Source organism: Rhopalosiphum padi, chromosome 2 (genome assembly GCF_020882245.1).
Source record: "Rhopalosiphum padi isolate XX-2018 chromosome 2, ASM2088224v1, whole genome shotgun sequence".
Taxonomy (NCBI): Eukaryota; Metazoa; Arthropoda; class Insecta; order Hemiptera; family Aphididae; genus Rhopalosiphum; species Rhopalosiphum padi.
Window position 1 is genome coordinate 24,466,421 of NC_083598.1, and position 14,630 is coordinate 24,481,050.

Below are 14,630 nucleotides of genomic sequence, written 5' to 3' on the forward strand. Positions count from 1 at the left end.
CATAGAATTTGTAAAATGTGAGTATTAAGTAGAATAAATAGATATCTACAAAGTTTAAAAGTTTATAAAACTAAAATAAACTATGACAGTATACATATTCTTTTGAAGAACCATACTCCCCTAAGTATTGATATATACATAGAATATGTATATGTTCAACTATAAACACGTTAGCATAATTTATAATATTAAACTTGTTTGATAAAATTAATTTTCAATGTTTGAAACTTTTGTATCCGTACGGGAATATATTTAAGCAATGAGGTTTAAATGTACTACTTAGGAATATCTAAACACGCTTACTCTCTGTTGTGAATTTTGATAGACTTAAGAGTCATCATTTGTCGAAGGAAAATACAGTTGTATTTGAAAATAAACTCAATTATTACTTTAATAATGTATATTAATATTACTTGTGTAAATCAACTTTTTTCATTAAATTCTGTATATATCTGATAATTGAAACATAATCAGTTAATTAATCAAAATAACTTAATAAAATCACAACTCTATAAGTCACCTAAAAATAATTGAAAATATGTTTTTTTTTTATTTTTCTTTTAAACCTTTTGAGAATATAGATTAATGTAGCCTATAGAAAGAATTATGTGAAAAATAAATAATTCACAATAGTTACTTGGATATATAAAAAAGAATTAATTCATATTTTAAAAATTCGTTAGTCTTAATTGAATTTGTATGACTGCTATTGCAATATTAACTTGATTTCATTGAATTAAATATAATAAAAATTAATTACATCATAATGATGAAAAAATTAGCAATTTATTTTAAAACGAATTGAAATAATAAAATGGTATTAAAAGTGTTTTATTTGTCAGTTATTTATTTTTAGAAATACATGTTGAACATTTACAGCTCTTTTAATTCTTATGTACGAATATTTTTTATAAACCACTTATATGTAGCTACCTTATATTTACTATCTAAATATTTTTTCATCATATAAAATAATTATAATTCGGGAAAAATTATTCTTAACTTTAAAACCCTCGTTGACCTAAATATTGAATAAACTCGTTTAAAATGCGTTGCTCATATTTATAATAACCCGAGAATAGATTATATAGCAGTAAAGTGCCTTGTGCAGCTTTAACACAATTCAAATACATTTCTTCTATAGCTGGTTTTGTATAAATTACACTATTGCATAGCATATTAATTTTTACGAGTATAACTGTATAACAGTATAACCATCATTTTTATGAAATTCATTTGTTGAAGAAAAACTACTTAAATATTTACTAAATACTACGTGTTACGATTGTAAAGTCTTACCTGTTTGCGTACTGGAATCAAATAAAGTGCTGCTTGTCTCCACAGCCATAGTGGCCAGAGTTCCATCTATGATTTGCGTACTTGAATCTCTCCTGCCTCTCGTACGGTAACATTCATCTGATTGAGACGATAGTCGTCGAAAATTCCTGCACCGAATCATTTCTTCGGTAGTGGACTAAAATAATAATAATGATGATAATGATACAATTAAATTAAATTAAATTTTTATTTTAATTAATTTGTTTTGACCTTAAAAACATGGAGTTTGATTTTATATCACCGTATCACAAAAGTATGAAAAAGTAAAACAATATGACAAATGTTTTGTGTTTTTAATACAAAACGGGTCTAGTATGATTTTTTTTTCAACTTTTTAGAAATACAAAATATATCAAGGTTTCTATCTATAAGCCGTAGAAATATTCTAATTCTGAAATTGATGAACTATTAAATCAATTTAATAGTCATATAAAATGTTATCCAAAAAAACAATATAGAAACATTATAATACAATTTTGTAAAAAATCAGTTTACAATAAAACGTTTGAATGGTATCCAATCAGACAATATTTTATTGAAAGAAATCGAATACGATAATAAATAACTAACAAATATATTTATAATGGGTCAAATGTTTAATTGTTATATTAAATAAGATATAAAAAGCAGTGTTGAATAAAAAATAATAATAATAAATAAATCATAATGACAATTAATAGGTACGGTGTACAAGTTTATATAGATTGATATTAGAGTTCTTTAATAACAAACTTCTTATAGTATAGGCAGAAAAAAATCAAAATCAAACGATGCGTCAGATGGCATATTATAGTCTCATCATATAGTATTTTCATAAAATAACGTACTAGGACATCATAATGGACTGGTTTAAAACGTTATCAATAAATCTACAACGATGTGCAGTAAGAAATGTCCGATCTAAATTGGTGTTAGTATGGATAATTATTGGTGTGTCTGTTTCATTAAATACTAGATTATTATTAAAAACATCTAATTATATACTTTACAGCGCTGTTTTATATTTTCGACGCAAACTATTATAAAATAATTTTTCACAGATCATTTGAAAGTAGTATAAAATAATTGAGTAATCATTACACAAATGTTAAAAAATATCAATAAACAATTTACAAATGTATACACAAATTAGACACATTTCAAAAATTGTAAAACACTGTTGCGTGTCTTTGATTTAAACCAGCTACCGCCTGTAGGTGCGTTATAATTATTTACGATTACAAAAGACAGCCGAAAAATATTATGGTAGGGGGACTAAGATGTGTTTGCGTAGCGTTTGTTTCTATATATCTAATAACCGCGATACCAGCCCATTATATTTCAGTCCGTGGCAAAAACCAACAACATTATGGCATGTTATAATAATAATAATATGTTATCAGAGCGTGGTAAATCCACGGTGATTAAAAACACGCACTTGTCGCCGGAAGCCCCTAGCAATCAATATCTCTTCGGTAGTGGATTGTCTCCGGATGATCGGCGTCCGCTGAGAAGTTGCTGGCGCCACGGCCCTGCCGGCCGGCGAGGGTTCTCGGGAGGAGCACGACGATGACGAATCCGGTGACCTGGACGACTGGCAACTACGTACATTGTAACCGCCCATCGTGGTGCTCTGACGTCGGTAGTTTCTGCGGCGTCTCTGCCTTCCAGGAGATACGTCCCTGCCCTGTCTGTCCGGTGACAGACCGCCCTGTAAACGCACAAAAGCAAAAAACGGTCAATGTAATTTATTTTATTTTCATAAAAAATATATATATTTAGTAAATATATATAATAACAGAGTCATTGCGCATATACACGGATGCGAATACAGCTACTATACAATATGGTTATTCAATGGGATAAACAACATTCTGGGAGTGATCAGGACTTTTGAAATAAATTGAAGTTAGGTATTTTAGTATTTTATTTGTTAGGTTATACAGGAATTTGGACTTCGGAGAGAAGCGGTAGAGAAGAGTTAAGAGGACGTCGTAAAAAATGTCAGAACATAATATTGTTATTACACCATGTATCATCATAGTATTATTTTCCCCCCTAAAAAAAATAATACAGGGCACGTTGTACTCACGCTGACTCTAGAGTCTCGGCGCCGAGCGTAATGCGCAGAGTCGGGCGATAGCGAGTCACGCCTGGTTTTCCGGTCAGAATAGTCCTGATCTGCGGACAGCGTCGGTTGCGAGCTCCGCCGGCCGCAATGCAGGCTCGATGGCATGCACGTCTCATCGATGGCCGTCGATTGCCGCTGCAACCTGGGCAGCTTGTTGCCGACCGATATGCCGTCCTTGCTGTGCCTTCGTTCGGGCGACACGTGAGGCTTGGAATTCCGGCGGGCCCTCGAAGAGTACACCTGTTTTGGTGTACAAAATCTGTTAGTGCGCCCTTAGTTTAATTATTATTATTATTTATCAAGTACGCGTATTGCCTAACCACACCCTACTACAGCTCTCCCCGAAAAACCCGAATTGCAATATGTGATTTAAATAATTTAATGCAACCAGATAATCAAGAACCGTATTCCTTGATAAGTTAATAAGTGTGGGTCATTTGTGTCCGAAAAAACGGTATTTTTACTCATTTATTTATTTCTAATATCCTAATGATTATTGAGAAATTGAGCAATAAACAAATTACCGAGATTGAGTAAAAAAAAAAAAATGGTAAATGGTAATCAAAACATTATAATGAAATAGAAAAAAAAGAAAATTTAAAATTCAAACGGAACGTTGTCGTAAAATTGATAATATGATTAAAATTACGTGTGCTGTATACTGTATAAATCAATCGGTAATATTTATAAAATGCAATATTATTTGGAAGACGTTTTTTGTCAAACGATAGCATTACTGATGCAACACTGTTTAACCGTACTAGCTGACAGTACATATTATTGTATGATTTTAGTAAATTAAATTATCTTCATGTCTCTCATGATATTCCTATGGGTTTGAGAACTGTGAAGGTAACGACGGATGGACGAGAGTCGTATTAGAGATGGCACAGGACACTCACTTGCGTGGTGGAGTCTCTGCGGGACACGGGTGGTGCGTGCGTCACGTTTCCGGCGCACAACTGTGTTGGTGGCACCGCAGACACCGGCGAGCTGGGCACCGACACTGGCGGCGTATATCCGCATGACACGCTGTGCTGCGTTGGCACCACGGAGCACGTCGTGTAGCCGCTTGACATACCGTGCTGCGCGGTTGCCATGGATGTGCTGGCAGTGGCGCTGATGGAGACGGACGCGGTTCCGGACGAGACGGACGACGACGGTGCGTGTTGGTGCGTGGGCGATAGAGGGGCGCGTGGCGAAGTGGGCGGCGGCGTCACGCTGCTGATGACCATCGTCGGCGGCGTCATGGTCTGGTCGTCCACCGTCTTCGCGGGACCGTCACCGCCACCATAGCCTGTCGACCCGTTGGAGGACGTGGACTGGCCCGGCGCGACGATTGCCTGTGAGTCCCTACGCTTGTGGCACGTGCGGTGCTGTCGGAACGCACGGCCGTCGTCTCTGGACCCGCGACGTCCGCCATCGCCGTCTGAATGGCCGACGCTGAAAAAAGCAATGACTAGTGAACTCACTGTTGGCGGGGTGGTGATAAATTTGAAAAATAAAGAAAATAGATAGGTCACAAATTAAGGCGAATCAACGATACGCTTAGAAACATCGAAATTATTTAACTTCAATAATATAATACGTATGGGAAATACCCAGATTAACAATAAATTCGCCGAATCGTATGAAATGTTTTTTAAACGTTTTAGCGGAATCCCAGAATTATTCGACGATAATAAAATTCGATACGGAAAAAACCACTGTAATTAAATAAAGTACTAAAATAGATATTTTATTTTTCGAATCGCGCCTAATAGATTTATGTGGATAGCCTAGACGTTGAGATAAAATAAAATAATATACCTATTGAAATTAATTCAAAATATTTAGTTAAAACGCATTTATAATATTAATCGTATATGATTTCTGGTGTATAAAATATGTAATTAAAGTCAACAACCGAGTTTCTTAAATTACGATTGAAATGCATACTTCTTAAACCTAATTGAAAACATTATAATTTTTTTTTTCAAAACACATAATTTCACGCGAAGAAACAGCAAAAAACAATACGTATAAAAACCAACAGTAGAATAAAATTATGATAATAATTTTACCTATCATAAAAGATATGTTAATATTCTAGTTTATTTTTTCTTACATTATTGGCATGTATATATATATATTATCATTGACTATAAATACTATATTATTAGGTATTATTAGTACTAAATAGGCTCATTGTTCAGACTTAATTTTAAAAATATATTTCATGATATTACATTATATTATCCTAAGTGATCGATCTAAATATCTATAATTCTATTATTGATAACATTAAGATATATATTTTATGTTTATAATATAATATTATTATATTATAAACATAAAATATTATTATTCATTTATTCATCATTAGCATACGTTTCATCTTAATTTTTTTTTTATGCATTCCATAAATAAAACTTTGAGAATAATAAATATCATTAAAAAAAAGAAGAGAAAAAGAAGTAGTTGTGTTCTTAGTATTATGTTTATTATTATTAGCAGTTTGACATCCATCAGTAAAAAATCAATAAATTAAAAATTGAAAAGAAAAATGAAACACAGAAATGGAAATTAATTCAGTTTCTAAAGTATTTATAGAATGTATGAGTTTTTTGAAATACAAATGGGTTTTATTATGATTAGAATATTGTATATTTTTCATATTAACGAAATAATTAAGTTCCATTCAAATTTATCCTTTGCTTTGGTGCATTAACTTTTTCTGACGTCGACTGAAAATTTAAGCTTATTTTAAATAAATTCGTGGATATTCTATACGAGTAAAGAAAAATATTATCTGAAATCTAAATACAATTATATGAATTCTCAATCACAGAGCTTTAGGCGAAATAATTTAACATAGTTGATGGCTAAATGAATTTAAAACTTGAAATAATTTTAAGATGTTCAAAAAGTAAAAGTTGAAATATATAATTAAGTTTTAGTTTACTTTCACAATCAATGGTTTTTGGGGATAAGAAATTTGGATTTATATTGATAAATTCAGAGCATAGAAATTTGGATAATGCGTTTATTATATTTAACTAACTTAAAATTAATATTGAATACTATGTAATATTTAAATGTATTTTACTATTATGAATAAATAAATACATTTGCTTTGAAAGCGGAAATAAGGCTGCGCTAGTTAAACAAATTAAATATTATTTTTCAGTTTAAAGCAAGATATGACTTTTTAGTTGTGCTAAATTGTTGATATTTGAAATAACAACATTAATGTTAACGATGTTTGTCTAGAAAAAAATATGTGATTGACTTATTTTTATAAGGAAATTGTATTTTTTTCTTTTTCTTATTTTTTAATAAATGAAAATGAATTCTGTTTAATTTTCAAGATGATTTTCCTACTTGAAAATATCAATGCAATAATATATATTATATACATATCATTGTAATAGGTTATACGTCATTTTTCAATTAGAATAAGAATTGTTGTTGATAGGATGTTGATAGGATCTGTATGACTGTCGAAGGAATTGTAGGATAGATATTAGATATTCAACAAAGGCCTAACCAGTACAGATGAAAATATATTTTAAAATATCGTAAAATGTAAAGTAAAGGTAATTAAAATGTTAAAAATCGACTAGCGTTTATTACAATTGAAAAGGAACAATTATCAGTTAACAAGAATTATTATTCACTACAAGTAGATTATAATGGTGTAATGAAAGAGACGTTGCAACGTATTATCATACTATGAAAGGAAATAAACAATAAGCTGTGTTTGTGGGGCAAGAATAATACGAAATCAGAATACTGGTAAAATAATTATTGTTGTCTGGTCATATTATATTAAGGGGCTTATAATTTAGAGTATTATTTGCAGCACTGCAGATCGGATTGGTCGTAAAATACAGTACGATTAAACACACAAGTATTGATAACATTATATTATATTCATGAAGACCTGATAATTTTTTTAGCTAATAAAAATATCTTGATACATCACAGTACTAGAGATGCGTATTTTTAGCGTATTGTATCTTAAAGTTTATAGTATCTGAATTAAATTAAACTGATAAAATAGCAAAATCAAAAAGTGCTTATTACTTTTTCAGAGATTATAATTCAATATATTATCAATCAAAATCATTCAAAACAATCAAAACCACAATCAATATATTCTATAATATTTATACAGAATATTGGTTTTTAGTAAAATAAATATTATAAAAAGATCAGTGTCGTGAAATTTAGTTTATGTAAGGCGTAGGTGTGCATTTATAATTATTATGCTTTGGTAAAATGAATTTGTAAAACTTTTTTGTTTTAATTTATTTCGTGAATTTTCATCAGAAAAGGGCTAAAGCGTAGTATGATATTGAAATTGAAAAAAAAAGTTTTAATTACAGTTTTCAGACATAATATAAAAGTCAAATAAGAATTAGTTAAAAAATAATGACGTATTATAAACTTTAGAATTTATTAAGACTTACTATTGAATTGAAACATTTTGTTTTTGTTTGTCAGTGATTGAATAAAATAGTTTTGCAAACGATGATAGAAATGCAGAATATTGGAATTTTTATTTAGAACATCTAAATATCAAATATATTAAATCTTAGAAACTAAAACCATTCCAATAACTTTTTGTGTGACTATAAAATTGCTATAATATTATACTTTGAAAAAAAGTTCAATATATCAGCTGTGGACTTTTCAAGAGAATACTCGTATTTCAAGAGGACTGTAGCAGTAGTATTTCAGTGGATTATGACAGTTATGTAATCAGGTTGGAAATATCTTTTAGCTAATATTGAATATTTTTTCATCAATGAATACAATTTTAATTTAAAATCTTTATTGGAAGTTATATTACACTAAGATTAATCGTAATTTATATAGATAATGATATGAATATATCGAAGAATGAATATTTTGATTTTATTATTTATATTAATAGATTTGGTGTGCATCAGTCTATTTATACGGTTTTGTATATGTAGGTATGTGTTCAAATCAATCGTTGGACTCGGTTACATATGACCTGTAAACGCGAAAACTCTATCGAAGACAAAAATATACAATGCATGGCTTTAGTGTAGTAAAATTTCCTATCCAGGACAACGTGTTATAATATTATAATAACTACAAAACATTGTTATTATTTAAACCCATAGGTAAAACAAAACTTTCACTTTGTATGATACCGGAAAATTGTCAGGTAATGGTCATTCGTATAAATTCACAAGTCACTAAGTACTACCAAGTCTTTCGTTTTATTTTATAATAATATTACTATTTTATTTCCTTGTTTCAGTATTATATTTATTAAGTTAAATTTAAAAATACTTATGATGTGTGGAGAAAGATTTTAGAAAAATAAATACTCAAATTACTGAACATGAAAATAAAAATAGCAGTATTTTACTTAGAGCGAATAATAATTATATTTATTTTTATAACTTATTCATTTTTGGTATTATTTACTCGTGGAATTGAGTTGAATATCAATATATATATTTATAATATTATAACTTTATAACACAAGGTAATATTAACTATGATAAGAAACGTAAAATATAACTTGCAAGTAAATTAAATGTAGTAGACGAAAAAAAATAATTAATTTGTAGGAATACATACAATTGATTATTATACGTCACTTGAATTGTGCACGGTGATACAGGATTTTACGAGTATGAGATTTGATGAAAACCGTTTTACCGGTAAGCTTTGTTTTGAATTAACAATAGGCAACGTTTGATCATTAATACGACTGCTATAATAATGGATCTTGTTGGTATATTATTAAAGACCATTCTCAGAGACATAATGAAAATGGATCACAAAGATACATATACTTTGTCTAGAAAGTTTTCATAAAAATTGAACATTACATATATAATAACTAATACAACTAATATAGTACACATAACATTAAATATTATTATAGAGTTGAATATTTAATTAATCTTTAACCAACAAATTTTAATAAAGTTACTTGATTGTAACTACAAAGCAAATTGATCGTTTCTAAACTTTCTAGACAGTTTGTAAAACAACAGTAATTGATATTTATTGGTACCGAAGTAACACATTTACGAATATCCCATTTTATAAGGAAAACTCATAATAATATGTCCAATGTTTATAACATATACATTTTTAATTGTCATCACTCAAACTCTGCTCAGCTGTTTTTATATTAGTGTACGTTTCATCTCAGCAATAATTAAAATGTAATATTGCATATACCTACTATACATTAGCTGTGTCTGGACATTATTGTCTTTATTATATGTGCCTATACTTATATGTAATAATATGATTTATATACATATATGAACTGCATTCACCATTCATCGTATATTTACGACCACGTCGTTTATTAAGTTGTCTTTTTTTATTTTCTGATATGTTATCAAAATAGTTTACGTACTTTAATGTTTCTCGATAAATTATAGTCTCTTTGATAATTGTCAACATAAATCTGAATTTCTCAGTGTATGGAAGTGATTTAGTGTATACATCCTCGGAATACACTTGAAACTAAAGAATGCAATTTAGCGAAGAGGCGTTTGAATATGATATTGTATATTATAATTATAACATAATTCTCCTGTAAATATGTATGCAAATGGACTGTAAATGTATATGTATTTGAGTAAAAAATGTGATTTTTTTTATCTAACGGCTGTTCACAGTATCAATAATCAGGAAATAATAACCTCCACTCTCCAAGTTCCTTTCACACACACTGATTATAGCGTAAGTAACAATAATATTGATAATAATAGTAATAATAATAATAGAAATGAAAATAATTACTCTCCGGATCCTCTGCGCCTGGGCTGCTGCGAGACGCTACTTGGCGTTATGATGGAGTCGCGTCGGTTGTTGAGCAGTTTGGCAATGTCGGCCCGGAAATCGGTCTTGGAGTCCCGGCGGCCGCCACCTTTACTGGACAACGACTTGACGCCTGAGTCGACGGACGACTCGCGTCGCTTCCGGGACGTGATCGTGTTGGACCGACCGAACGGAAGCGTCTTGGCGATGTCGGCCAGCGTCTCGCGCCTGGTGATGCCCTTTGGCCGACCACCCGACTTACCTCCGCCACCGCCGCCTCCGCCTCCGCCTCCACCGCCGCCGCCGCCCGCCCCACCTCCACCGCCACCTCCAACGCCACCTCCACCCATGCTGGTGCCGCTCCACTCGCGCAATATGTCGGTGAGCTGGGCAAGCGAGCTGCGCCTCCGCCGGCGGCTGACCGGCGGCGACGTCTCCGCGGTCTCCGTTGGCGGCGACTCGGTGGTGATCTGCGCGGCCGAGTCCCGGCGACCGCCCAACCGCTGTTTGATGGTCGTCTCCTCCATCTGCTCGCGCAGTATGTCGTCCCAACCGTTGCCGCCCTGCCACACCAGTCCCACCTGGTGGCTGAGGATCGGCAGGTTGCACACGAAACATATGGCCGTCATCGTCCTGCAGGATGCCGCACGCATGCCGAAAACAAACGCACAATGTACAATATTATACGCGTGTGCGAGCGAACGACAAATATTATTATTTACATAATGTGATATGATAATATCGTTTTATTTGTTGGCGTACGCCGAGGATAAGGCGGCCGACGAGTGTCGTTTGTTTATTCCGCTACACTTACGTATATATAACTAGATATTAGGTGCAGTTATACGATTATATGTGTCCCTAACGAAACAGCGTAATTTCGAAAAAAAAAAAAAGGTTGATCTACATAATTTTCGTTTTCTGTATATCGAGTAAAATTTTTACAGTTGTTGCATAATATATTTTTCAATATACTGTACTATAATAAACATGAAATGGACATTTTATCGCATCGATTTAAACCGTATACATCAAAAACTTTTGAACGCGGTTAGGTACCTACTACGAATTGCCGCGGAAAACACAATTATAAGGTCGACAACTTTAGGACTTTGAAAGAAGTATAACATTCGTTCAATAGTCATTATAATGATTAAAGTTAACATTTCCAGCGTTCTCCTCATTCATATCAACGGTTTTCTACCTGTTAGTTTTGCCGTGTCGTATTTTTTGAAGTGGTAAAAATTGTATTTCTGCAGAGTGTACGTTTCGTGATCGGTTTCATTTTTCTGTACGTGATCCAACGGCGACAAGTATTCTATAGAATTTATACTGAGCGATGAAACCACGGATTCAGCTGGCGTATAAATGATGAACAAAAGCGCGCGGAATAAACAAACGTACTCGAGTTATGTGTACACATAATATATTGTGTATTATAATATTACGGTTAGAAGGTTGCGTAGTTTATGAGAAAATATCGTAACTTTATATTTAATCATTTCAATTTAGATATAAATGTATTTCATCAACTCTGTCTTAAAATTATTTCATGGAAGATGGAACAAATTAAAAAAACAAAGCTTAGTTTAAAGGTTAGGTTGAAAAATAATTTGTAATTTGAACTGTCATATAAAATCTGTCTACTCTGAATTGTATACCGTATACCTTTAAACATAATTTTTCACTTAAAAACTGATAATAAGAATAATACAATATTGTCAAATTGCATTTTTGTATTCTTATCATCATAAATATTGTACATTACGTTATTTTCTCACATAACATTATGTATTAACCGTAATATATATATATATATATATATTATATTATACTAACATTTAACAACTGAAAATAATTAACTAATTATCTAAAACGATATTGACTAAATCGAAAAAAGCAACTAACACAACAAGCCAAATCGTAATAACTAATAATAAATAGCAAAATCAACCATGCAAAAATTCAAATCACTCAACAAAAAATAATGGTTAAAATCTTTTCAATTAAATAATGTTCCATAGATTTTAGTTTTGGAAATGTGTGCTTTTTAGAAAAATAAATAGTAAGTGTGAATGTGCTAGTATCTCCTTTATACGGAGTACAATTTTGTAAACAAAAAATACCCCAATTTCTATGCGACATAAATGGACTGACCATTGTTTGTCATATAATGTATATACTTATCGAAAACAACGTTGACGATTAGATATATGTAAAATGCATGTTATACGTAATAGTGGCTAAAAAAAATGCGATCGACAATCCTACAGTGAGTATGTCGTATAATATATAAATATGATAAAATTAATTATTTAACGGAATAAAAATTACGATTCATTGTAAAAAAATTAAACAAATACTAAAGATATTGAATTAAACAAAAAAAAAATACGTTTACAAGATGATCTCAAATTAAATGGCTACATGAATTATTAATCTTAGTCAATTTTTGTATTTTAGGACACGATATTTATATACAGTTAATTAAATGTATTTTATTATTTATTATTTTCAACACTACATTCTTATAGATATTTTAAACTTTATACAAATTGTGTTTAAAAAAAAAAAACTATTATTTAAAGAATTAAATTGGTGTAGCCATTTAAATATGGATTACTTCGTAAATGAATATACAATGTATAATGTATATTATTATATTATAGTATTATATTATATAGTTTATACATTTTATCGATTTGTTGAAAAATTCAATAGACCACTCTAACGAATAATTTATTTATAATATCTTACGAACATGACCAGTGCATAATAATAATGTTTTATATTAATGTGTATAATACTATAAATATTATAATATAGACACGTGTATATTTACGTGAAATAAATCAATATTATTAGTATGTGCGATGCAATGAAGTGATAAACTGATAATAATATAAATTATCATTATTAACTTTCTATAGTTACACGTATTAGTTAAAACGCATAATAGGTATTAAACTTAGGTACATGCAAACAGGGACGGAAAACTAATCACGCGCGCGTAAAGTACCGGAAAAACTCTCGGAAATCCATGAAGTCAAGCGCGGCACGTCAATAATCATTATCGAAAACCAATTATCTGATTTGGTAAAAATGAGTGTAATTGACGGATATCATTCCATTTTTTTATATTTATATATATATATATATATATATATATATATGAGCGATAGTTTCCGGTTGTTACGCGTGTTAAAATTACGTTAACGTCTACGTGTTGTATACCGTGGCGTTTAACGGCACTAAGTGACATATTACATACTTTTATTTCTAAAAAATTAATTTATAACTGAATTATAACATTATTATCAAAACTATATCATCTTTAATATTGCATGATTCTTATAACTTTGTATTGGTATATAAAAAATAACTACTTAGGGCACTTAGGCGTGTGTAGGATTTTTAGAATCACTTTAGCAGAGGCAATTTATTCTTCCTCTAATTACTATAGAAGAATTAAGTATATTTTAATGAACTGTAATCCTACCGTATAAATGATAACTATTGATTATTGATGTTTTAGTTTTAAAATGTATGTAGTATATAGATATATATTATATTTGTATGTGTTGCATTATATCTGCAATCAATAATTATAGAAATATTTGTAAATAAATCAACATTTCGAAGTATGTATAATTATTGTTCATATATATTGTTCAAGATACACATTAATATAACGTTTATACTAATGAGAGTAAAACGTAAAATGTAAAAAACAGTGATTTAGTACGTTTTAATAGAAAAAAAGCACCCGTGATGTATTTGATAAATAACAGTTATCAGTGTTGACATGGTCTTTGAAGCAAAACAGTTATTACTTATTACATATCTTGCGTCTGGGATCTAGTGCAGTTGTGTTCAACGTAATAACTCGGTCGACGAGAGAACATAATAATATATCATACTGAATTTGTAATGATATTATATTGTTCAAATTGTACTCTCGGACACCCTCACCTTTTCTGAGAGTTGGTTTAGCTATAAAAAGGATGAGTTTATAAATCTCTACGATCCTAAATAATATATATATACATTATATATAGACGAATGCGGTAATTAACATTTTTATTGCCTGTGAACATTAAAGTTTAATAATAGTATTTCGAAAGTTCCCTCTGTAATTTTCTGTCAAAAATTCGAGCAAACCTATGATTTTATTTAAAAACGTGCTTAAAATTAGAAGAAAAGAATCTGTTTTATGATCTAGGACTGCGTTTTTATTAAATTTAAAACGTATACAGTGAATTTTAAAAACAAAACAAAATTTTAAAATGTATCAGTTGTAAAATGTATACAGATTATGACATAATATACATTTATACAATTATGGAATTAATATTATTGTAAGACTTTTATTTTA

General features: G+C 30.5%; 1 protein-coding gene across 1 annotated transcript in view; it reads right to left on the bottom strand.

Annotated features, from left to right (window-relative positions):
- The window catches only part of LOC132919840 (uncharacterized), a 249,795-nt gene that overhangs the window by 120,667 nt on the left and 114,498 nt on the right, over positions 1-14,630 (bottom strand). The window contains exons 5-9 of the mRNA XM_060981725.1: positions 10,238-10,888; positions 4,351-4,891; positions 3,410-3,688; positions 2,756-3,028; positions 1,300-1,474 (exon numbers count right to left, since the gene is read on the bottom strand). Of these exons, the coding sequence (XP_060837708.1) occupies positions 1,300-1,474; positions 2,756-3,028; positions 3,410-3,688; positions 4,351-4,891; positions 10,238-10,888 (1,919 nt within the window). The remainder of the gene's footprint in view (positions 1-1,299; positions 1,475-2,755; positions 3,029-3,409; positions 3,689-4,350; positions 4,892-10,237; positions 10,889-14,630) is intronic.